This window comes from Monodelphis domestica, chromosome 4 (genome assembly GCF_027887165.1).
Source record: "Monodelphis domestica isolate mMonDom1 chromosome 4, mMonDom1.pri, whole genome shotgun sequence".
NCBI lineage: Eukaryota > Metazoa > Chordata > Mammalia > Didelphimorphia > Didelphidae > Monodelphis > Monodelphis domestica.
In genome coordinates, this window is record NC_077230.1 from 69029604 (window position 1) to 69056293 (window position 26690).

Below are 26690 nucleotides of genomic sequence, written 5' to 3' on the forward strand. Positions count from 1 at the left end.
TCAAGAACTCATAATTATTTTTTTTTCCATTTGCTTGACATAGTTATTATAGTTGGTAATGATATTGTCAGGCAGACTACTTATCAGGCTGTGCTAACCTCCCTCCTGGAAAAAATATGTATAATACTAAAATATATAAAATTTCAGAGTAACCTAAGAGACTTTGATTTCTTCTTTTGCTTGAAACAGAATCATATTTTCCAATTAAGCTTTTTCTCTTTCCTGTGTCCAATTTTTTCTTTTAAAAATTCTCCCTCCCTGCAATATCTCTTCTACCCACTGAGAAAGCAAGTAATATATCAGTTATATGTGTGAAATCCTGCAAAATATATTTCTATATTACTCATGTCACAAAAGAGCAAGAAAAGTTTCAAAAGTGAGAAAATTATATTTCACTTTTCACCCAGAGTTCATTAGTTCTCCCTGAGGAGATGAATAGCATTTTGTATTAAGAATCCTTTGGAATTATCTTTGATTATTGTATTGATGAGAGTAGTGCAGTGTTTCACAGTTGATCATCATTACAATATTGATGTTACTGTGTACAATGATCTTCTGGTTCAGTTTAAGTCTTATATGAGGTCTTCCCATGTTTTTCTAAAACCATCTCTTGTTTCTTATAGCACAGTAGTATTCCACCACAGTCATATACCGCAACTTTTTTAGTCATTCTCCACTTAATGAGTATCCTCTCTGTTTCCAATTCTTTGCCACCATAAAAAGAGCTGCTATAAACATTTTTGTACATTGAGGCCCTTTCCGTTTTTCTTTTATCTCTTTTGAATATGGATCTAGTAGTGATAGTATCTATCTAGTAGAGTCAAAAGTGTATGTACAGTTTTATAGCTTTGAGCATAGTTCATGATTGTTCTGTAGAATGTCTAGACTAGTTCACTAGCATATTTATTTTCCTACATCCCCTCTAGTATTTGTCATTTCTTTTTTTTTTTTAAACCCTTTAAATACTGTGTATTGGCTCCAAGGCAGAAGAGTGATAAGGGCTAGGCAATGGGGGTCAAGTGACTTGCCCAGGGTCACACAGCTGGGAAGTGTCTGAGGCCAGATTTGAACCTAGGACCTCCCATCTCTAGGTCTGGCTCTCAATCCACTGAGCTACCCAGCTGCCCCCTGTCATTTCTAATAGATGTGAGATGATACCTCAGAGTTGGTTTAGTTTAACTTTCTCTAATCATTAATGATTTAGAGTATTTTTTCATATGACTACAGATAACTTTGATTTCTTCTTCTGAAAACCCTATTTATATCCTTTGATCAACAAAGGGAATGACCCATATGCTTTTTTTTTTTAATCTGTAGGATTCCATTATAGAATCAATACTATTTATTGGTTCCAAAGCAGAAAAGCAGTAAAATTCCTAAGCTCAGACTTGATCTAAGAACCTCCCATCTATGGGTCTGGCTTTCTATCCACGGAGCCAACTAGCTGCTCTTAAATGGCTCTTATTTTTATAAATTTGGTTCATTTCCCTATATGTTTGAGAAATGAGACCTTTAACAAATAAACCTGCTGCAATATTTTTTGATATAATTTCATTATCTATGGTATCTTTTAGCAAAATGTTGTTTCCCTGATTATTTCTTTTAATATGTTTGCTTTTGATTTGTCTGAGATCATGATTGTTACTCTTGCCTTTGTTCCTTCAACTGAAGTATAAAATTGTTTCTGTTCCAGCTCCTTATTTTTATTCTCTATGTATGTCTTTCTGTTTCAAATGTGTCTCTAATTAATTAGCATATTTCTGGATTCTAGTTTCTTAGATATTCTTCTATCTGCTTCTATTTTATGGGTGAGTTCATCCTATTCATAATCACAGTAAATGGTTATTAATATGTATTTCCCTCCCTCCTATTTTCTCCCATTTCTCTTTCTCTCTTTACCCTGTACTTCCTCAAAAGTCTGTTTTGCCTTTGCCTCCCTTAATTCATCCTTCCCTTTTATCACCTCTCTCATTATCTTATTCACTTTCCTTCCTGCTTCCTTATTGGGTAAGATTATTTCCCCAATTCTTTTGCCCTTCTCCGTTCTTCCAGTACAACCATCCCTCTTCCCTTCATCTTTTTGAGATCATCCCAGATTAATCAACTCACATTTTCCTTTTAAAATAGACTCCTCCTCATTTTATTCTCCTAATAATGATAAAGTTTTTAGGAGTTACAGCTATTATCTTCTCATATAGGAATATAAAGTTATTGAGTCCCTTAGGATTTCTCTTTCTATTTCTCTTTTTATGCTTGTCTTGACTCATATCTGAGTTAGATTTTTCTAATCAGGTCTAATCTTTTCATTAGGTATTGCTGAAAGTCTGTTATTTTATTACCATTTTCTCCCTCTGAATGGTTACACTCAGGTTATTTTTGCTTATAATCCTAACTCCTTTGCCATCCTGAATATCGTATTCTAAGTTCTTTGCTCCTTTAAGGTGGAGACTACTAAATCTTGCATGATCCCTGACTGTGACTCTGCCCTACTTGAATTACTTCTTTATGGCTACTTGCAATATTTTCTCCTTGACCTGGGAGTTCTGAAATTTGAGTATAATGTTCCTGGTAATTTTCATTTTGGAGTCTCATTTAGAAGGTGATTTATGGATTCTTTTATTCTATTTATTTTACTCTCTGCATCTAAAATATGAGGACTGTTTTCCATTATACTTTCTTTAGACATTGTATAGGCTCTTTATTTATTTTTTTTGCATGGCTTTCAGGTAATCCAATAATTTTTAAATTATCTCTCCTTGGTCTATTTGACATGTCAGTTGTTTTTTGATATTTTTACATTTTCTTCTATTTTTTATTCTTTTGACTTTTGTTTTATTGTTTCTTGATGTCTCATGGATTCATTAGCTTCCTCTTGCCCATTTCTAATTTTTAAAAAAATCCTTACCTTATGCCTGAGAATCAACATTGAGTATTGGTTCCAAGCTAGAAGAGCAGTAAGGACTAGGCAATGGGAGTTAAATGACTTGCCCAGGGACACATAGCTAGGAAGTGTCTTAGGCCAGATTTTAATCCAATACCTTCTATCTCTGAGCCTGGCTCTTAATCACTGAGCCACCTAGTTGTCCCTCAACTCCCAATTCTAATTTTTAAGGAATCATTTTCTTTAGTGAGCTTTTATCCTCATCTCTCCCTCCCCCCTCCAATTTGGCCAGTTGTGCTTTTTAAGAAGTTCTTTTCTTCTGCGAATTTTTTTTCTTTTTTTTTTACCAAGTTGTTAATTATCTTTTTATAATTTCTTGTGCCACTCATTTCTTTTCCCATTTTTTCCTGTGCAAATCTAACTCTTTTAGTTGGACTTGTGTCCAGTTAGTATTTTTCTTTGAGTCTTTGCTCATAGCTGTTTTCATGGTGCCTTCTTCTGAGTTTTTTTCTTGTTCTTCCCTGGCACCTCAATAGCTTTTTATGGTCAAGTTCCTTTTTGGGGTTGGGGTGGGGCTCATTTTTCTTGCCTATTTTTTAGCTTTGAACTTTACGACGGTCCTTGCTCACTTGGAATTTTGCATGTTGCTATTTTCTGAGCTAATTCTGGAGGTTGGCAAGTTTTCAAGGCTTTTAAGGTGCTGTGATCTGGGGAGAGGCTTGGTTATTACTCTCTGGCCTATGCTTTGGTCTTTGCCCAAGAAGAGACCTTGCTACCCTATTGTTGCAGATGCTAGCACTTCTCTGGGACCTGGATTGGGACAGGGACCACAAGTGCTTCTTCTCTTTGGCTTTCAGCATCCTCAGGCCTCCATCCCCTGCCGTCTTTCAGCTGTCAGGCTCAGCCTTTTACATGGCCTCTTTTAGTTCTCTTATTATTCTACTTTTCTTCCCTATAGTCTTTTATTTATGGATTTGTCTATCTGCCTGGGGGCAGAGTGGGGAATATTTTTTACTGATACTTTTTTTCACCCAAGAGCTCAGCTTTACCCTTACTTTGCCCCAAAACAGACCCCCCCACATCACCCACTTCCTGGTCACTTGTAAACCCTGTAACCTGTACTTGTTTTCCTGGTTGATTTCCTTCCTGCTGGACTCTGGCCCGTGGACCATGTTTTCATCAGATTTTGTTCAGAACCAGGACTGTAGCTCACATTCTGAGCATTTCTAAAACACATGGTGGGCTTTCTTTGCTCGATTTTATCCCTAATGTTTAGCACAGTGCCTAGCACATTGTGATCAATAACTGCATATTCTTTTATACATTATGTTAGTCAATTTTGGAAACTCCTTCCCTCATAAATCTTCAATACTCTTCCTTGTCAAAGGCAGTAATTAAGAAGAAACCCCAAATACAGGACCACATTTGACAACACATAAAGCACTCTGCCCTGGAACACCCTTTTTTCTCTGCTATGAAGAAGGAGGTTTTGCAGGGGTGTGTGTGGGCCAGATCATAACACCTTGAAAAGGCTGATGGCTAAATTTTAATGTGAGCATTTACCCCTTTGAAAAAAGGTATAGACTGCATAGCCCGACTTGGTTTAGTTTTTGTTGATTATCGAGACTTAAGCATTAATAGAGTAAATCAAGGTTAAAAAATGTATCCTGCATGCACAATTTTTTTTTAAAGCCAGTTGTTAAGCTTTTACTATTTCCCACCCCACCCCTACCCCCATAATAATAATAAATAATAAAGTGTCATTATCTGTCCTTTGTTGGCTCCTCATGGTTTGGTAATTACTTACAATTTAGCTTCCTTTTAGTTGTAGGACCTTTTTAGCCTTGAGATTATGAACATATAAAAAAAGGGAATTTTTGGAGGGCTAATTTTATTTTTTACTATATTTTTATTTAGTTTATTAAATATTACTTGAATGTAATTTTTTTTAACATTTAATTTTTAGTTTTAAAACCCTTACTTAACTGATATTAAGTATCATTTCTAAGGCAGAGGAGCAATAAAGGCTAGGCAATAGTGGTGAAGTGATTGGCTCAGGGTTATACAGCTCCAGGGCCAGATTTGAATCTAACATTCATTTTTTTTTATTTTATTTTTTATTTTTTTTAAACCCTTACCTTCTGTCTTGGAGTCAATACTGTGTATTGGCTCCAAGGCAGAAAGAGTGGTAAGGGCTAGGCAATGGGGGTCAAGTGACTTGCCCAGGGTCACACAGCTGGGAAGTGGCTGAGGCCAGACTTGAACCTAGGACCTCCCATCTCTAGGCCTGACACTCAATCCACTGAGCTACCCAGCTGCCCCCTAACATTCATTTTTTAAAACTTGAGTTCCAAATTCTCCCCCACCCCCAACCTTTGAAAAGACATTAAGCTATCAATTATACATATGTTGGCATGTAAAACATTTTCATATTGGCCATGTTGCCCTCCCAAAAAACCCTTAAGAAAAGTAAAGTGGAAAAAAAAAGCATAATTCATTTTCTGCTCTCAGTTTTCAACTCTGGAGGTGGATAGTATTTTTCATTAGCTCACTTTAATAAGAATTTCCTCATAATCCAAAGTATTTAGTTTTAATTATTTAAACTTTTACTTTCTGCCTTAGAATTGATACCAAGGAAATTTCCCAGGCAGAAGAGCCTTAATACTTAGGCTATTTTAGTTAAGTGACTTGCCCAGGGTCACACAGCTGGAAGGGTATGAGATTGATTTTGAATCTAGGACCTTGGGCCTCTAGGCCTGGCCTTCAATCCACTGAGCCACCCAGCTGCCCCTTGTATTTTATTATATGCATTTAAAAGTTTCATTTCAGAAGAGGTCCAAGAATGAACCCCTTCATGCCTCCGGATATTTCCACATGCAACACACTATTCCTTGTGCATATTGGGCGGGTAGGCTCTGTTCACATCTTGGACAGCCCTTAGCGCCATTTGCCACTCAGTTCCTCTAACCAATCAGGGCCATTGTGGGGAGCAGGCCCCTCCCTAGAAGAGGGCGGGCTTGTAGCTCTTTCAGCCAATGGCTGGGGAGCACTTCCCCTCAGCGAGGCCAGCCTCTGCCAGAAGATCCCCAGGTGGCCAGGTTGGGATCAACTCGGCCCTCCGGTGTATCTCTTCTGGCCCCTCACCTCTTCCGTTCTAATCTGCTCCTCCGACTTTTATCATCGGAAACCCATTTTCCTTCTTTAACCTTGTCTTATCTCACTGGCTGTGGCAAGTATTCCCAGGGTTCCCCTTCAAGTGGAATAAAAGGGTGGGGTCTGAGTGACACTGAGAGGAGGGAATGTCCCCCCCCCCCCATACCCCCTTCATGCTCCTTAATGCAGGGGGTTGGACTAGGCTGGGAACCATGATCTTTGACCCACTGCGCCTGTGCTTGCTAATGCCCTGTTTCCCCTCACAGCCTGGTCTCTACATTATGGCTGTCAGTTTGCACATGATGGTACCAAAAAGCCCCAAATAAACTGCAACAATAAACCAACAGCTTGCCCCTTGGTTCCTTGTATCCTTAAGCTTTATGTCATGTGGAGCAGGTCAAAACTCTTTGCATGTCTTCTTTTCTAATTGTGTTTGTGTGACTTTGATATTTAAGTCTAAAGAGAGCCCCTCGGCAAAAGTGGGGGTGAATAAAAAGAGTCAGAGTGTTACCAGTTGCAGAATGAAGCACACATGGACATCTTTGGCATTATTCCAGTTTATGTTTCTGTGCATATCCAACTGAACTTTTTTTTTCTTTTTTAATACTGTAGGAGTGGCTGTGAAATCAGAACTGAATTCTCATAGTAAGTATATTTAGGAACTATTCATTTATTCATTGAACAAGCATTACTAAGTGCCACTATCTGACACGGATTGTGATAGATACTAGGGAAGATGGAAAGATAAATATAACACAGTTCCTGCCTTCAAGGAACTTAAAGTAACTCCTAATTGGAAACTTTATTCTCCTTGATAAATTGATCATCAGGAATTTACTTATTCTTTGTGATGCTTCATCATCCTCATCATCACCATTGTTAATTCTAACTTTATAATATATTTCGCATCCATTTCTTTCTCACTATCCTACTTTAGACCTTCTTTGCCTCTCACCTACTCTACTAATATATCTTAATAGATCTTTCTTTAAAAGGCACCCGTTTAACCTGCTCAAAAATCTTTCAGTGCCTCCCCATTACTTATAATATAAAATATAAGTTCCATAATATGTGAGACTAAGTAATTTGGCTCTCCTACCTCCTTTTCCAGTCTTGTTTCATGCCACTCCACTTTCTAACTTTTTCCTCAAGCAGTTTGCTCTCAGTACTCCATTTCCTAAATGTGAATTAGCCATTTTCAGTGCCTGGAAAAGATGCTTTCCTTATTTGTGTCTTGAAAATCTTTGTCTTCATTCAAGGCTCAGCAGAGATGCTACCTTATGAATACCTTCTTTATAAAGCTTTCTTCATTCCCCTTCATTTCTACTCTCCAGCTATCTGTACTCTCGTCTCAGTTTTCCTTATATTGTACTTTAGGTACATATGCCTCTCTTCTGCCCTCTGAATCATTAGCTTCTTAAGGTCTGGGACTGTTTTATTTGTGTCTTTGCATCCCTATTCAATAACATAGCGCTTGTTTATTGTCATAATATTCATTTCAATTCAATAAATATTAAGTAATTCCTATGTGGCAGGCACTGCTTTAGAATTTACAAAGCACTTTTGCAGTCTTCACAATGATGGTGTGAGGGATGAAAGGCATACATAGGAACCCCTTCCACATTGCAATTTTTCCCATTGTGATTGTGATATATGGCAGTCAGCATAAAAAAAGTAAATGGGGATTTTGAGGGTCTTTTGCAGAAGCTGCAGGTGACATATGAAGGCCAGTAGACAATGCAGTTTAGAAACATAAATTCATGATATATGTATAGTATCATATATCAATATATTTTATCTTCTAATGCCATAAATATACAATTTCTTTTTTTTAAGTTAAAATATGTAAAAAGAGAAACTGCAAAAAGAATGTGAAAACCAGGAGATGACACAGAAAGGCTAGTAATGTTAACATTGACCTACATATAGTTTCTGACCAAATACTTAACCCAACTTTTACTGTAAACACACTATGAAAGAAAAAGAAAAAAAATTCACACTTCTTCTCTGGTATGAAAGGAGAGCCAAAAAAATTTTGCAAGGATTTTTCAAATCATGCCTAGCCCTTGTGATGTGGAAAGGATACCTGTATTATGATCTCTGTTTTTTTTTTGTTTTTGTTTTTGTTTTGTTTTTAAAACCCTTACCTTCCATCTTAGAGTCAATACTATGTATTGGCTCCAAGGCAGAAGAGTGGTAAGGGCTAGGCAATGGGGGTCAAGTGACTTGCCCAGGGTCACACAGCTGGGAAGTATCTGAGGCCAGATTTGAACCTAGGACCTCCCATCTCCAGGCCTGACTCTCAATCCACTGAGCCACCCAGCTGCCCCCATGATCTCTGTTTTAAAGAGGAGAGACCAAGGCTCAGAAAATTTAAATGACTTGTCTAAGGTCTCCCATCTAGTAAGTAGTGTCAGTAGAGCAAAAAACCTTGTCGAATACTTTTTCAACTTATGAAAATTGACCTTTTACTTGTGTCTAGATTTCTAGTTCTTTGTCTCTAATATTTAGGTTATAATCCAGAAGAGATCCTTCAGGATGAGATATTAGAACATAATGAATCTCCAGTAGACTCTATTAAAGATATGAAATCAGACTTAGAAGAACTGCCAGCAGAAATTCCTAAACATGAAAAATCGGCACCTAGTGAATCTTCAATAGAATCCGTTAAAGATGTCCAGGAGGTATGAATTCTTATTAATTATAGAAGCATGAGATTTGATGGGTCTTAAGTCATTTAGCCTCCCTTAAAAAAATCAATCAATTAATTAATTAATTAAGAATTTTTTTCCATGGTTACATGTTTCATGTTCTTTCTCTCTCCCCCTTCCTCCCTCCTCCCATAGCCAACATGCAATTCAACTGAGTTTTACAAGTATCATTGATCAAGACTGATTTCCATATAATTAATATTTGCAATAGAGTGATCATTTAGAGTCTACATCCCCAATCTTATCCCCATCAAGCCATGTGATCAATCATATGTTTCTCTTCTGCATTTCTATTCCCACAGTTCTTTCTCTGAATGTGGATAGATTCTTTCTCATAAGTCCCTCAGAATTTTCCAGGATCATTGCATTGCTGCTAGTAGAGAAATCCATTACATTCAGTTGTACCACAGTGTATCAGTCTCTGTGTATAATGTTCTCCTGGTTCTGCTCCTCTCGCTCTGCATCACTTCCTGGAGGTTGTTCCAGTCTCCATGGAACTCCTCCACTTTAATATTCCTTTTAGCACAATAGTATTCCATCACCAACATATACCACAGTTTGTTCAGCCATTCCCCAATTGAAGGGCATCCCCTCATTTCCCAATTTTTGGCCACCACAAAGAGTGCAGCTATGAATATTTTTGTACACATGTTTTTCCTTATTATCTCTTTGGGTTACAAACCCAGCAATAGTATTAGCCTCTCTTTTTGCCACCATGTGCAACTGTGCCCAAAATATTCCAGACAGATCTTGTTTTCAGAATCTTAAGTGAACCTGCCTTCAGTGGGTAGGGAAGCAAAAAAATGAGAAAGATTCCATTTCCAGTACCCCTATCCCCTGAGCTTTATGTCTGTAGTCAACTCTAATTCCTCATTCATTGGAGCTAGAATGCAGAAAGGGAAAGAGGCCAAAGGAGGCACAGAAGAAGAGAAAATGAGTGAGGAGTGCTGGTAAGAGGAATGCTTCTTTGTGTTTTGCATTCAGTGGAAAAGTGTTGAAGGAATAATCTAAGGATTAACTTTTCTTTATTTTTTTGCCCAAAGACTTGATAATGCCTTTTATGTTCAGAAAGTACTGCCATAAGTTTTTAAATTGCTCTTTGTAGTTATTTATTTAAAACCCTTACTGTGTATTGCTATGTATTGATTCTAAGGCAGTAAAAGCTAGGTAATGGGGATTATGTGATTTACCCAGGGTCACATAACTAGGAAGTATCTGAGGTCAGATTTGAACCCAGGACCTCCCATTTCAAGGCCTAGCTCTCAATCCACTAAGACACCTAGCTGTCCCCAGAATTCTTTGTTAAATCCAAGTATTATTCACAAAGCACCTTTCCCATTTGTGGCACTTGCAACTGTTGTTGCAGGTGAGGACCAAAAACACATAAGAGGGCATACATATTTAGTAATACTCCTTTTGTTTTCTTCATTGTGTTCTCTGGAACAGGTGATATTATGGGATTTCCAACATAAGCAATAGAAGCTTTCACTCAATCTAGAAAAGCAACATGGCCACAGTAGAACATTAGAAAAGAAAAGTAAAGGTTGGGGGCAGCTAAGGTGGCTCAGTGGATTGAGAGGCCCAGATATGGGAGGTCCTGGGTTCAAGTGTGGCCTCAGATACTCCCTAGCAATGTGACTCTGGGCAAGTCACTTGACTCCCATTGCCTAGCCCTTGCCACTTTTCTGCCTTGGAACCAAGACAGAAGGTGAGGGTTTAAAAAAATTGAAAAGCAGAGGTTGCAATTATTTGATTTCCCGTGAAACGCCTGAGATGTGGTATAAGGCTAAAATTCTTCATGTATAACAAAATATTCCCTTGTGGTTTTATGTTTGCTATAGTGATTTGTTTATAATTACAATTCCGTTACAGAATGCTCGAGTTAACAATAAATCAAAGAAGAAGAAAAAGAATAAGACTAAGAAGGTAAGCAGCAATAGTAGCCATATTTTAAGTAGTGTCTGTGAAATACTGTATGAAGAGACTGTTAGCATGGGCAATTCCTAACAAAGAAACATTTTATTTGTTATTTTATATATGCCAAGATCTCACAGTTCCCTCAAGTGATAAGTTGACCTATAAAAATATTTTAAGCCCTATGGCTTGATGATACACAGTTAAAATAAAGTATTATTTACCAAGTCAGATTTGTCAAGTTAGAGGTACTCTGTCAAGATAACGATCAGTCATTGCAAAACCAATCCTAGACTGTCACTTTTAACAAGTAAGATTATAAAACCAAGAGAATTTGAAACAGCTATTTTTTTCTATATTTGTACTGAACACTTGAACGTAATACATCTTTTCAACTCTTTGATCTTAAAATCAATTCAGGTAGATAGGTAGCTAAAACAGCTTAAGAATTCTTTTGTCTATTTATTGAACAGTCTTGGCCTTCGGGGACCTAAATGGTTTAATCTGGATGTTTTGATTATATCCAACTTTGTATATTGTCATGCTTAAGTCTTCGTAGTGTTTAGGTTAAAATCCCTTGGAAAGTTTTATCCCTTCCTCTCTAGAGATAGTTAAAAATCCTAAACCCTTAAAAATGTACATTATAGCAACATCTTTTATTTAGCACTTTTCACTTCAGATATTTATTATCTCAAACCTTTAGGAAACCTTGATTTTCTTTTTTATATCTGGGAGGGTGCTAAGAATTTACTCTTATAGGTGTGAAAGAAAAAACAGCCTTCCTTCATCCCATCTCCTCAAGTATGCCTCCCTTCAGTGGGCCCTCTTTCCTTTTTAGGCACCTGATTTGATAATGGAACTTGGAGCTTGGAGGTAATCAGATCCAGATTCATATACTCTTAGGAAGTACAATGTGACTCAAGGCTGAGAAAATGAGAAAAATTGTTTTCTGACTGGTTGTATAAGAAAGAAATAGAGATCTTATTAAAATTCACGTATGTGTCAAAGTACAGTGTGAATGAGAGTATTTAATTGCTCTCTGGCCAGACTCTTGTAAAAAACACAAATAGAATAGCCCCAAGCATTACTATTGAGATTAAGAAAAAAGTGAAGCCAATTTAAAAATAAATCATTTGCTTTTATTGAGTTAAACTGCAAATTATAAATAAGTGTTAATAGACTAGTCAGACTAAAACATTTTTTGTAATTGCTATTATATTTTTTGTTTCATAATTTAGTATATTACAAAGTTAACTGTTTTACCTAATAACTCTTAAAAGTAATGTAATTGATTTAAAAGCCTTAAATTAAGATTTTCCTTTTGGAATGTTCTTTTCTTTGAAAAAAGCTAAGCTAGGATTACAGTAAAGCTTATGATTCTACTTGGACACATACCACTTACTTGCACATTTAAACATGCCATTTTACCTCCAAAAAGCAGGACTATTATGCAGGTTGTTTCTTATTCTATCATCTGGAAAAAAATTCAGATTGTGCCTCATTGTCACTAGTCACACAAGCCCAGAATACGATAGTAAAATTGATATCAATAGTATATGATGAAGTGCAATACAAAGGAGAAGAAATAAAATTTAAAAATACAAATATTATAAAACACTTAAAAAAAATTAAAGGGAAGGGGACAGCTGGGTGGCTCAGTGGATTGAGAGTCAGGCCTAGAGACAGGAGGTCCTAGGTTCTAATATGACCTCAGATACTTCCTAGCTGTGTGACCCTGGGCAAGTCACTTAACCCCCACTGCCTAGCCCTTACCATTCTTCTACTTTGTTATTGACTCCAAGATGGAAGGTGAAGGTTTAAAAAAAATTTTTTTTAAACATTTACCTTTTGTCTTAGAATATTGGTTCTAAGGCAGAAGAGTAGTAAGGGCTAGGCACTGGGGGTTAAGTGACTTGCCCAGGGTCACACAGCTAGGAAGTATCTGAGGCCTGATTTGAACCTAGGACCTCCTATCTCTAAGCCTGGCTCTCAATCCATTGAGCCACCCAGCTGCCTCTGCAAAAAACAATTTTTAAAAAATGTTTGTTCAGAATTTTGAGATTTTTCATTTTAAAGGAATACTATCAGGGTCAATATTATTAGAACATGATGACTCACCCTAGCAGAGGATCATATTGGAAATTAGGTAAAGTTGATTCTAGTCTCAAGATCACATGGTACATGACTCTACCTATCCAAATGGAGGAAATGACTGATATCGAAATGTTCTGACTGTGTAGACTACAATTGCCTCGTGTAGATCCATTTTATTCATTTTTGTTCTTTGATTCCACTTGAAATCACTGGTTTTCTTGGACCAAAACTCTCTTCATTGGCTCCCATTCGTCTAGGTCTTAAGAATCTACCTATTAGGATGGAAGCTCCTTCAGGGCAAGTACTGGCTTGCTTTTATATCTGCATCCTTAGTGTATAACGCAATTCCTGGCACATAGTAGATACTTACTACCGCATGCTGATTCTTTCACACAGTTATTCATATTGTAGGTGTGCTAATGTTACACGCCCATTCTCTGGGGGTAGTGGAGTTTTGAAAGTTAAATCTTAGCATGTAGCTTTCCCGTACCAACAGAGAGCTGTCAGGCTGTATAGGTGTTCAGAGAGGTCTAGAACCCCTGGCTTGAGGACTTGCCCAGCTCCTTCCACAATTGCTCATCTACCTTTGCTGCCTACCTGACATTTAACGATGGCCTATTTTATATATATAGCATGTGCATTGGCCATACACCCATCTAGGCAGATGGGCTAAAGCGAGTTGGGGGGAACTGAAGGGTCTGCCTCAAGTATGTAGAGACTCCCCTGTCAGAATGGGTGGCTACAAACAATTTGTTCCAGTGACCATGAAGGTAGCTGAAGCAGCCTCTGTGGAGCACCCAGAGCCTAATCAGATATCAAAGATGCCAGAGTCAGCATGGCATCCTGGGCCATCACCAATCATTCTGACTTTTGTTCCACGACTGGGCTTAGATGTATCTGAAGACGGTGTGAGGCTGATGACTTTGTGTGGCTCTGCCTCACTTAAATCCAATTCATATACAAAATCAACACATCATCCTGTGATGTCATTGGCTCTCTTCAAAAAGGAGGGACAAACAATAACCCTTTGGAATCACACATCATCCTATCCTGACATAGCTGAGAATCTTTTCCTAATTCTTTGTGCTTTTTTTCCCCCCCCAGAATAAAGAGCTGAATAAAGAACATAGGTAAGTTTCAGTTTCTTCATTGTTTTTGAGTGCATGCAAAGAATGCCTAGGCACTGTCCCACTGTCCTGGACTTAGGAAGTATTTCCACTGAGGGCAGGGGAGAGAATAGCTGTCTTTCTAACTCTTTTCTGCCTTTTTAACTTTTTCACTGAGACTTAGGAGAAGAGGATTGCTGATCATTTCTAGAAGAATGGAATTGCTAATGCTTTTTCTTCATAGCTACTAAGGAGCAGTCTAATCTTAATTGCTAACATTCAAGTACTTAACTTCCAGTTAAGAATTCCTTTCAGCACAATTCAGTTCATTTCTACTCTGTGAGTATTTATGGAGCAGCTGACTCTGGGGCTGTGCCACTAGGGTAGATGTTGGGGACAGGAACAAGACATGGCCCTTGTTCTTAGAGAATGGATCCTGGTAATGAGATTCAGTTTACCGGTTCTTATTACCAGTCCCAAATGCTTACATATCCCTGCCCCCTTTGCAATAAAGAGAACTTTATTACCATGGTTAACAAAGAATTTTTGTTTTGGATGGAGAAGCAGTATGATTTAGAGAATAGAGCAGTGAACTAGAAACCAGGAAACCTGGATTCTAGTTCTGGTTTCACCACTTATTAGCTATTTGAGCAAATAGAGTACACCCCTGAGCCTTAATTTTCCCATGTATAAATAAATGGTTATTCTTTATATAGCCCATAGGGCAGTTTTGAGAATTAAATGAAAACATGGGTATGAAAGTACTATGAAAAATGTAGAAATGTAAAATATTATTTGACACTTTGTTATTTGTTAATAAAGTTAATTATTGAAGGATAACTTAATATAAAAACTATGATAAACACTTTTGCATTTCATTTGCTAGAAGTTCAATTATAGAGGGAAGAAAAAAGTAACTTTGTGAAGAGACAGTGATAATGGTAATTAGTGTCTTAAAAATGATCCTTTTTTATCCTCATTAATAATGTTATACTTAGACTTTAGTGGCCTTAGAGTTCCTTTTAAAGACATAACATACAACATACTTAACATTATTAGTGGTGTCATGCTTTTGATTTTGGTGGAAATTTTGCAAACTGAAAATACATCCTTCCTGAGCAGTAGTGTTCTCACTTCTCATAGTGGGCCTTTTGACTAGAAAGACTTTAATACTTGATGACTAGAAAAATAAATAACTGGGGCAGCTAGGTGACTCATTGGCTAGAGAGCCAGGTTTGGAGGTAGGAGGACCTGGGTTCTTATCTGGCTTCAGACACTTCCTCGTTGTGTGACCCTGGGCAAGTCACTTAACCCCAATTGCCTAGCCTTTACTTCTCTTCTTCCTTAGAACAGATACACAGTATTGATTTTAAGATGGAAGGTAAAGTTTTTTTTTTTAAAGAAAGTAAATTATTCTTCTTCACAAAGGACATTGATTTTTTGTAAACACTTTCCATTTAGAATTAATATTGTGTATCAATTCTATGATAGAAGAGTGGTAAGGTCTAGACATTGGGGATTAAGTGACATGTCAAGGGTCACCCACCTAGGAAGTGTCTGAGGTCAGACTTGAGTTCAGGACCTTTTGTCTTTAGGCCTGTCACTCTACTCTGAGTCCCTAACTGCCCCCCAACATTAATTCTTATTAATGTACCAGTTAGGACATGGTGGCAGTGTTTTATTCAAGTTTTGTCTATACATCAGGTGAACAAATGCCCGACAGATTTAAGTATGGTTATATACTTTGTTATTTTGCCTCATGTGAAAAAAAGTTCCAAATCACTATTGATTAGAGAAATGCAAATTAAAACAACTTTGAGATACTACCTCACACCTATCATACTAATATAATAAAAAAGGATAATGATAAATGTTGGAGGGGATATGGAAAAATTGGATATTAATACCCTGTTGGTGGAGCTGATACAACTGATACAGCCATTGTATCAACTGTGCCCAAAGGGCCATAAAATTGTGCAGACCTTTGGGCCTGTATCCCAAAGAGATTTAAATATAGGGGAAAAGAACCTACCTGTACAAAAATATTTATAGCAGCTCTTATTGTGGTAGCAAAGAACTGGAAACTGAAGGATGTCCGTCAATTGAGAAATGACTAAACAAGTTGTATGTGTTTGTAATGGAATACTATTGTGCCATAAGAAATGGCAAATAAGATAATCACAAAAGCTAGACAGACATCTATGAAGTGATGCAAATTGAAGTGAGCAGAACTAGGAGAATGTTGATCAATGATCAGCTATGAATGACGACTATTATCAGCAATTCAGGAATCTAGGACAACTCCAAGGGACTCATGACAAGAAAGGTTATCCACTGCTTTAGAAGGAAAGATGGAGTCAATGCAGATGGAAACATATCATTCTTTATTTCCTCCTGAATTTTTCTCTAGTGGAAACAATCTCTATTTTACAATGACAAATAGGAAAATATGTATTATATGATAATATATGTACATACTATATCATATTACCTGCCTTCTTGGGAAGAGAGGTAGGTGGGAGGGACATAGAGAACATAGATTGCAAAGTGTCAGAAAACAACTATTAAAAATTGTATTAACATGTAATCTGGAAAAAGAATGAGTAGGAATTAAACTAGTGAAAAGAGAAAAACGTACCAGATACTGGGAACAGTTTGAACAGAAGCACAGAGGCAGAAAAGAACTGACTATGTCAACAGGACAAAATTAGTCCATTGGACAAATGTGTAGAATGTATAGAAGAGAACTGAGAAGAAGCTGCCCTGGAAAGGTAGGGTGATTCTAGATTGTAGAGAATCTTAAATACCAGATGATGGATTTTCAATTAATTTGATAGGTAGTAGAATCTACTGTAGGTGTCTTGAGTGGGTATAGCAGCATTGGTGAACCTCTTCTGAGTTCTAGTGCCCAGAGGGCAAATGCAAATTTTCTGTGAACCCCCTGAATTACCAGAGAGTGCTGAGGAAGGAAGTGCTTGCTTTGGGTGGAAGAACAGAGGGGCAGGGCATGCAAAAAATGTCCTCGGGCACTGGGAAGAGGGGGAATGGAGTAGCTTCCTTGTGCCAGCTTTCCACGGGTGCCATGTCTTCACCAGTGCTGGTATATGGCATAACCAGATCCTTGAAAGGGAAAGGTTCTTTCAATAGGGATACCAAGGATGAATTAGTATTGAGAAAGAACAGAGAAAGTATAGGACCTTTCAAGAAGCAATTGCTTCCTTTTAATGAGAGAACAGTGTGAAAGTATTCTTAAGCAAGTTAAAAAAAATTTTTTAACAATTCTTTTGTCTTGACATGTGGAAGCAGATCTTGCTATTAAAACTTCATCAAGATAGCAGTGACACTAAGTGGTTTATAATAAGGGCTTGTATGAAGATGATAGCAGAGAGAATAATGCTAAGGGGATACATGTGAATTTAAATAGTCTAGATAAGAAGATAGTGAATTGTAAGGGAATAACCATGATAATATATGACTGATGTGAGGTGGACAAAAAGGTTTCATTTGTCTTGGAATTGAGGGAGTTGAGTGATTGAGTGGTCAGGTGTGGGGGCCAGAATGCAGCAGGTACTGAAATAAGGAGAGACTTTAAGTCTAAAAGCTGCTTGAATTTCCCAGCAGTTCAGAAGTACAAGTAAAAGTTACCCCTAATCTTAGTTCTTCCTCTACAGTGCCTATTTCATAAAAAAGATGTAAACATTCTATAATTTAGCTTTTAAAAACTATCAGTTATATGATCACAAAACTGTAAACCCTCAAGTTATCTGGCCAAAAGAAATATAAGAAGCAGTTTAGACCTTTTCAGATATTATTTAAGCCAATAAGGCTTATATCATGTACTTAGAAGATGTATCAAACAATGCCAGAAATATCACTGTGGATATAATCTGATCACTGAATGGATGAATTGATATGTTTCTTAACTTTTTCTCTTAGTACGCTGACTCACTATAATCAAAATCAAATTGACCTCTTTGAGTTTTAGGTTCAATTTCAGAAAGTTGCCTGGAAGATGGTGGTAGATGACAACACAAGGATGGGGAGTAGGTGCTAGAAACTCATTCCCTGTATTTAGAAAGAACTCCTATTGATGGTGGAGGATAAATGAATAATCTTGGAGCGGAAGTGGGGGATGAGGAGTATATATGGTTACTCTTCCTTCTGGCTTTATGAGTTGAATCATAAGAGAAGTGTGGTCTCCACTTGAGAGCATTGAAAGGGATATGATTTTCTAAGGAAAGAGCTAGGTTTCAATCAAAGTGAGGGGACAGGAATAGGAACGTTAAAAAGTTCAAGGATGTAAAGGTGTTTGATGAACTGTAGCAGGGATTCCAAAGGGCAAAATGTAAGGTCTTGGAGGTGAAGCTAGACTGAAATATACCTGGAGAAGAGGAAGGTTAAATGAAATAGGAATGCAGCTTTCGGAGTAATTAGTAAGAGAAGGTCTCTGGTGATTAAGAAGTTGAATTTTTGGGACAAATATCAATCTATCTTTTTAACAAAATTAAAAAAAATCATAACTCTTAAGTCAGGGAAACCCTATAATTTCACGAAATTAAAAGTTAAATAAATTAGTCGTTCAAAGTTTAAAAAAAAAAGAAGTTGAGAATAAATTTCAACTTCAACCTTCTCCTCCCAGAAGTAGATAAATCCAACCAAAAAATAAATTTAAAAGGTGTTAAGGAGATAAATAGAACTTTAGAAAAGTTCCATATGATAGACCTCTGGAAAAACTGAATAGGAATAGAAAGGAGAATGCATTTTAGAAATTGGGAACCACTGCATTGGGAAGTAGATTGGTGTACTATGAGTAGATTTTAAATGTTAGGGGACTCAGACTTAAACTTGCTCCAAGCTTTTCAAACAGAATTTGGAATATTGATGTTTCAGAATGTGCCTGCAGAAAAGCCTTGCCTTGAGTTCTCTGAACAATTAATAGCAGGGGAAGCCTAGGGCCTACTCTAGGCCTCAGATTTCTTATTTAAAAGTACAAAGTTTCTTTTAGCTTTAACCTGTCACGATTCTATTCAATGCACATTATTAATGTAGTTGAATAGAGGCAGCATAAAGATAAGCTTCACAAAACCTGGGTCATTTCTGCCACTGATTCTGTGACCATAGTCTTTTAATCCCTTGGTGTCTCATTTTCCCTATCCACAGTGCAAGCAAAATAATGTTTTATTTTTTCAGCTTTGTTATTTTTATTTTTTAAATAGCAAGTATTTTAAATTAATCTTTCCTACCTTCTACGCCCTGTTCCCCACTGAGCATTTAAAAAAGAAAAAGATTCTTAAAATCTACATATTTACATAGTCTAGCAAAAGAAATCCCTCCTTAATTATGGCTGGAAATTAAGGTCTCATCACATCTCTATCAAGAGGTGAGTGTGAGGGGGCAGCTGGGTAGCTCAGTGGATTGAGAGCCAGGCCTAGAGAAAGGAGGTCCTAGGTTCAAATCTGGCCTCAGACACTTACTAGCTGTGTGACCCTGGGTAAGTCACTTAACCCCCATTGCCTATCCCTTACCACTCCTCTGCCTTGAAGCCAATACACAGTATTGACTCCAAGATGGAAGGTAAGGGTTTAAAAAATAAAAAAGAGGTGAGTGTGTGTTTCACCTTCATTTCTTTGGGTTTGTTTATCATCATATTGATCAGTTCTGAAGCCTTTTAGAGTTGTTTTTCCTCATAATGTTGTTATTATTGTATAAATTGTTCTCCTACTTCTGCTCCCTTTGCTCTGTACCAGTTCCTAAAGGTTCCTTAGTTTTCTCTGAAATTGTCCATTTCATAATTTCTTATGGCACAATAATATTACGTTTGTACATATAGTATATTTTATCTTTCCCAGTAGGAGGACACTCAGTTTGCAATTTTGGGGCTACCATGAAAAGAGTAATTAGAAATGTTTTTATATACACAAGTCCTTTTCTTCTTCTTTGGTTTCTTTGGGGTATACGCCTAATAATGGTTTTGCTGATTTAAGTTATGCACAGATAAATATAGTTTTCTTGCCAGGGTCAAAATTGTTTTTTAGAATGTCTGAACCAATCCACAACTCCTCCAACAGAACACTGGGGTATCAGTCTCTCCTATACTCCAGCTTACCTCTCAGGGAAATTGTGATGGTAAAATGAGCAGGAATATTTGGATGAAAAACATTGATGTAAATTTTTAAAAATTATATTTCTCCGTAGTCCAAATATTCTCAGAAAGGAAGAACAGACAGAAAAAGCTCAAGAGTTAAATCCACAGCTGAGTAATGGAACAGAGAAAAAGAACCCATGTGATCTTCAACGTGATCCTGCAGCTGAAAAAGAGGCCTGTAGCCCAGCCCAATCAGATGCCCCAGATTTCCCAGATCAGGTAAGCTTGACTGGCCCAGCTCTGTCTGCTTGTGTAAAGACATGGTTTTACCTCCCTTCTTGTGAAAGAAGTTTTTTTTTTAAACTCTGCCAATATTAGTCAAGTTACTTCTCAGAGCAAGAAGACAAACTCTGGGGCATTACAAAGGGACCAAATGAGCAGTGCTTCTTGGTATTACTTTTCAAAATTCGTATATTATATTTTAAATGCCAGGAAATCTAATGAAGGCTCAGAGTTTCTTGGAGATGATAGCACAAGGGTTATAGTTTTCAAATGCAGAAAGCTATAATTTAAAAACCTAGACTGGGGCAACCCAGGCCAATCCAGTTCAATAGCATTTTATTTATGTCACAAATGTATTTTACATTGTAACCTCTGCTTCTACCCCTGCCCCCTCCTCCCCCCCCAGTTTAGATTATGGCCAGTATTGGTGAACCTTTTAGAGATCATGTACCCAAACTGCAATTTCAAGCTGCCTGTGAGCCCCATGCTTTACCCTAGATAGCAGAGGGAGGAAGTGCTTGTATTGGACTGCTAGGCAGAGAAGTGGGGCATGCAAAAAATATCCTCAGGTCCAGTGTAGAGTGGGAATGGAGCAGCCCCCTGTGGCATACAGGGGCACGTGTGCCACATCTTTGACAACACAGATCTAGGTCCTCTAGGAAGTATTTAGTTCAAATAACCTGTATGGTGTTTATCAATAGGAGAGATAAGGAACAAAATGTTTCTTATTCCAAATGGTTGTAATTTACTGTTAGGAAGAAGTAATTAGAACTTAATTGTTTAAATAGGATCTCTATCCATTAAAAGGAAAAACTAGCCAAATCCCATCAGTGCAAATACCATTAACATTAAGGGTACTATAAACAGAAGTCATTTCCATTATGGAGACCCATTATAATGGTATGTTTTTTATCTCTAAGAAAACATATTGTAGAGATGTGGGGAGGCAGTACAAATCATACTACATATGAGTCAGAGGACCTGGGCTCCATTCCTAGATTGGCCACTTAGCTTAGGTCACCTAGGTGACCTAAGCAAGTCATTTAACCTCCAGGGCCTCGGTTTCTTCATCTCTGAAATGAAAGGGTTGGACTATATGGCTTTTGATGTCCTTTTTAGCTTACAATCTATATCCTGGGTAATATTTACAACAGATGCTTTCTCTGGTTCCTGGCTTGGCAACAGTCTCTGCTTATAATGAAATTACCTGATTGTGTATTAGTTGTACTTCAGCAGGTAGGAAAATTTATGTTAACAAATGCCTTAATTAGGCAGAGTAGATGACAATATTAATAAATAATTATAAGTCTTTTTCCTTGAAGGCAATGTGGAAATGTCCCTCCTAAGGATAATTGAGTACTGACTCTATAGAGAGATGACTGTGCTTGTAGTATTCTATTAATAACCAGAATCCTGGTTATTAATGGTATGGCATTTGTGGATGTGAAAACATTAATACGTTCTTGAGACTATCATGGATAACAGACAAAACTACTACGACAGACACAACTATCATAGTTAATAGACACAACTACTGATTCCCCCCCGAATGATAGTGGCAGTTACCTAATTGTCATACTTTTCTTTCCTTTTCATTTGTGAGAGCGGAACAAACCTATTAGAAGTAGAGTATAATTTTGCCAGCCTTGGTTATCGCTTTAGACTAAATGGTGACTCTGTCTTCAGTGACATGATGAAATGTATATGCTTCCCATTCAGTAGCCACAACAAACGCAAAACCAAATCAGTGTGTCAGAGCACCTTTGGTCGACCCATCATTGTCTCACTACTTTAAAGAACTTAAGTAAGAATTCTTTCCTAGGGAGAAAAATGTATAGTTTCAGTTGAACTAGTTTTCCCCTCACAGGGCTCAAGGAACAAACCAACCATAAAACATGTAAAAAGTCCAGAAGAAACCAGGGATCTGCAGCAGCAACTCTGGGAAGCAAGGAGGCAATGTGCAGTGAGTAGAATTCCTTCTTCTCTGTTTTTTATTTATAGCTTATTTATAATTAATTATAATTATACAGAACTTTACTTCTGAGAGGAATCGGAGAATCTCATTGTCAAGCCACTTAAGCTCTTTGAGGCAGTTTTCTTATCTGAAAGGGGCTAGTGATGGTAAAGGAGATTCAGATGTGATCATGCCTATAAAATGTTTTCCTGCTTCCTTTTCCCTTCCTTTCATTTTTCCTATCAACAAAAGTTATTGTTATTTATTATAACAATATATATTGCTTATTGGAAATTATATAATTTATCATTAGTTTGCTATTAATTATTATTAGCAGTGTTAACAACTACTAATATTTCAAATAGCATTTGCCATCTCTTCCTTTTCTTGATGACCTTTCCTTTAATAGGACTTCAAAAAACAGTTGGAAGCCATGGCTGTCCAGTGGCAACAGAAGCAAGTACAGATTAAAGAGAAAGAGAAAATGATTGCCGGTCTTAACCAACAGATTTCTTCCGGAAACCACAAGGTTTCCAAGTAAGTGCCTGACAGCTGCAGGTAAGCCTGGGCAATAAGGTTCCTTGCAGGACAGGATGTAGAAGAGAAAAGCCACGTCTGCCCCGTAGGTGGCGCTGTGACTCCACATGTTAGTAAGCCTGCTACCAGATCTGGGATCTCATCAAAGCAAAAATCATCACAGAATTTGCGCAGCCAGCTGGATGAGGAGCTCATAGTCACTGATCTCTCTATGCATCTGGCTTTTCATGTGTAGGGAAAGCATAGTGATAATAGCTTTATTTGTGGGAGCTAATTAGTTTTCAGTTCGTGGCTCTGTCTTATATGTGACTTGATCGTAGGTTGATTCTGTCAGTATACAGGGAGGCAGCTAGATGGCTCAGGGGCTAGAACACTGGGCCTGGAGTCATGAAGACCTGAGTTCAAACCCAGCCTCAGACACTTAATAGATATGTAATCCTCTGCAAGTCACTTAACTTCTGTTTGCCTTAATCCACTGGAGAAGGAAATGGCAAACCATTCCTGTATCCTCTTCAAGAGAACTCTATGGATAGAACTAGTGTGCAGTGATCCACAGGGTCACTAAGAGTTGGACAGGATGGAACAAATATAATGTGTTTCTCTTATTTGGATGCTTTCCTCACAGACATCATAAAGTCAGTTGAGCAACAAGTGCTTAGACCGATGAATAAATTTTTTTTTAAAAAGCAAATTCAGGAAGACCAGCTACTAATCATCTCTTTGTGCTTTCTGCTTTTGAGTTCATGCTACCCTCAACCTTTATTTTGCCAATATTTTTGGCCCCTGGCTAGCTAAAGCAGGCAAAATGAACTGTCCTTTCATCCTCACAACAGCTAGAAACAAACAAAACAATAAAGTTCACCAAAATTAATTGAATTATGGCACATGAAGTACCACACAATATCAAACTATGGACAATAATTTTCTTTAGTATTTGTGCTACCAAAGCGAGTACTGGACAATAATTTGAGAACTGTTGTCTTTTCTAGAGCTATGTCTGAGAGTACAGTAAAAGATTACAGTAAAAGATTAGAGCATAACTTTTAGAAAAATAACTTTTTATTGATGCTTTTTTGTAATTTAAACAAAATAACACCAGTTGAACAAAACCAAACCACACAGCAGTTGCATCCCAAAATGTATGCTATGTTCTGCCTACATACATAGTCCTCCATCTGTGTCAGGAAAAGAGAAAGATGCATTTTCTTATTTCTTCTCTGGATTAACATTGATTATCATAATTGTATATTGTTCAACTTTGTTTGACTGTTCTTTTCATTTATATCACAATAGTATCAATGTATATTGCTTTCCTGGTTCTGCCTACTTTGGTTGGTATTAATTCATGTATGTCTTCCCATGCTTTTCTGAATTCCTTATATTTTTTTGCTGCAGTTTTCTGTTACTTGATATATCATAGTTTCTTCAGCCATTCTCAAATAGAAGGGCACCCACCTTGTTCGTGGTTTTTTTCCCCACAAAAAAACACTGCCATGAACATTTGGTGTCTCATACTTTTTTTTTTTGGTGTCTCATACCTGCTATGGGTATATAGGAGCTATACATTAAAAGTTGTGAACAATATAGTGACTTTTCTTACTTGACTCCAAATCATTTTGCAAAAGACTTGAATTAATAAGTGGCTCGAGGAATAAGAGAGTTAGTGCAACATTTCCAACATTGATTGTTGCTGTTTTTTTGCATTTTTTAGGGCCAGACCTTTTATGCAAGATTTGTATTACTTCATATGGTATTGGAAGAAAACTTGGGGAAGGATATGAACTTTGAAGCTTTTCTCTCAATGTTTCATTATTTAACTTAAAATTTTTTCAATTATATATAGAAACAATTTTTGACAATTGTTTTCTGACATTTCATGGTCCAAATTCTCTCCTTCTCTCTTCCCCCCCGTCCCCAAGAGTGATAAATAGTCTGATATAATTTAGACCAGTGCTTTCATTTCATATTAATGTTAAGGGGGTTGTGAGAAGTAGAAGTTTCTCGTGGCTTTGTGCTCTTAAATAAAACGTTGACATCAGGTTTTTGTGTTTTGTGCATGTATATGGGTAGTGGTTTAGCCTCTGGTGTCAGAGATGCTATAAACCAAATCACTTAGATTTAAATGGGGAGATTTGCTGAACTTGGCAGAGCCCTCTGATGGTGGCAATAACCTAGTAAGATTCTTAGTATTGCTAATGGCCAGGATCCAGGGCTTGATCTTTTAGCTTGACTCCTTAGTTAAATCATAGAAATCTAGGAAGATCACTAAAGGAGTTTGGATAAGAGGTGACAAGAGCTTGAACTAGAGTGGTGGCCATGTAAATAGAATGAAGGGAATGTAGCCCTAGAGATGTTGTCGAGGTAGAATCAGCAGGGTTTGGCTAGGGTAAGGGAGAGGGATGAGTTGGGGACATTGCTTAGGCTATGATGAGAGACTGTGAGATCCTTCAACCAAAATAAGGAAGTTTGGAGAGAAGTGGGTTTGGGAGAAAGATAATGAGGTCTTCTTTGAACACAATGAGTTCTAGCTGTTTGCAGGATATCAAATTTGAAATGTCCAGTACGTAACTGGTGATGTGGGATTGGGGCCCAGGAGAAAGACAAGGGCTGCATCTGGAAATCTAAGGGAAACTCATTTCATAAGTCAGTCCATGGGATCTGGTGAGATCACTTATGTAGAGTATAGAGAGAGAAAAATGTCTAGGATGATGATAGGTTTTGAATCAAACAGTTAGTAAGTTTTTAATCACTTTGTATTTTTATGTTATATTCTTGCAAACAAACTTTGAAAAACTTGTCAGCATATCACTTGTCCAGATTCTTCAGCACGTTCATCCAAGGTTCAAATAAATATTTGATGGAATTGACTTTTATTTCAGTACCAGTGCCATGGGGCTATATTTTAACTTTTAATTAAAATTCTTACTTGCTTACAATACTGTTCCTTTCAGGTCCAACCTGATTTCCCTGGACCTTGACTAATTTACATGGTTTGATATAGTGTCTTCCTCCTGAGGGGCTTAATGTCCTCAATCTTCAGAGAAGCTTTGGAGTATCAGGAGATGCTATTTTCACTTTAGTAATGGACAAATTGAAGTCCAGAAAGGAAGGCAGTCGTTCTTTCTCAGTCCCTATAGGAATTATTTGTTGACTTAGGAACACAAGAGAAGATGCCACACTTTTCCACCTCCTTGGTCATAAGACATTTTTTCCTGGGCAGTTTTTAAAAAATAGAAGGGAAAAAACTAGTTTAAGAAGGGTTATTTCAGACAGGAACCATTTCCCTTTAAATTTCAAATTAAGAATGTTGTAGTCTCAAGTGGATGTACTTTATTCCTTCTTGATGAAAGACATAACTATTCCAACTTTGATAATGAATGATCATTGCTGTTTGGTGACATTATCTCTTATTTGCCTAGATTACAGCAGGAAATGCAGACTAAAGATTCTGAAATCAGGAAGCTGAAAGAGAAACTTGCTTCAGAAAGGTATATTTTATTACTTAACTTTTTGTTATGAATGATGATAAAATTCTTTGAAACTTCAGTCTGTCAAACACTTGTGATAGGACATTGATACATAGATAGATAAAATCATCATAAGAGAAGTGACTGAGCTTGGCCAGTGATAGACAGTCCGTATGCACATGTGCAGTGCGCTTTGCTGATGGCAGTCTCCACACGGATTTTGGAGGATGTGCAGACTTTCTGTAAATGGTCCTGTTCTTCTAGTGACAATGTCTGCTCAAAGTCCGTGTGGTAAGTGCATCAACTGAGCATGCTGCTTATGCTCACAAGATCTGGGCTCTCATTGGTCAATCCCATTACACTAGTTTATTGAGTCCCACACAGCAAAGGATTGTAAGAATTGGAACTCAATCCCAAGTCAAGTCCATTTGGTACTTTGATGCTTTCCAGAACTGGGAGTGAAAAGTGTTAATCTGATAGGTATATTTCTTCTAGAAAACTTTATT

The 26690-nt window shown here is 37.3% G+C and overlaps 1 protein-coding gene across 3 annotated transcripts in view; it reads left to right on the plus strand.

Moving 5' to 3' along the window:
• The window catches only part of DZIP3 (DAZ interacting zinc finger protein 3), a 138875-nt gene that overhangs the window by 89225 nt on the left and 22960 nt on the right, over positions 1–26690 (plus strand). For 2 of the 3 annotated variants that reach the window (XM_056793451.1, XM_007493634.3), the window contains exons 13-20: positions 6647–6679; positions 8546–8718; positions 10618–10671; positions 13858–13883; positions 20055–20223; positions 22094–22189; positions 22590–22717; positions 26137–26205. In XM_056793451.1, coding sequence (XP_056649429.1) covers positions 6647–6679; positions 8546–8718; positions 10618–10671; positions 13858–13883; positions 20055–20223; positions 22094–22189; positions 22590–22717; positions 26137–26205 — 748 coding nt within the window. The remainder of the gene's footprint in view (positions 1–6646; positions 6680–8545; positions 8719–10617; positions 10672–13857; positions 13884–20054; positions 20224–22093; positions 22190–22589; positions 22718–26136; positions 26206–26690) is intronic. The other variant, XM_007493636.3, reaches the window with a different exon arrangement.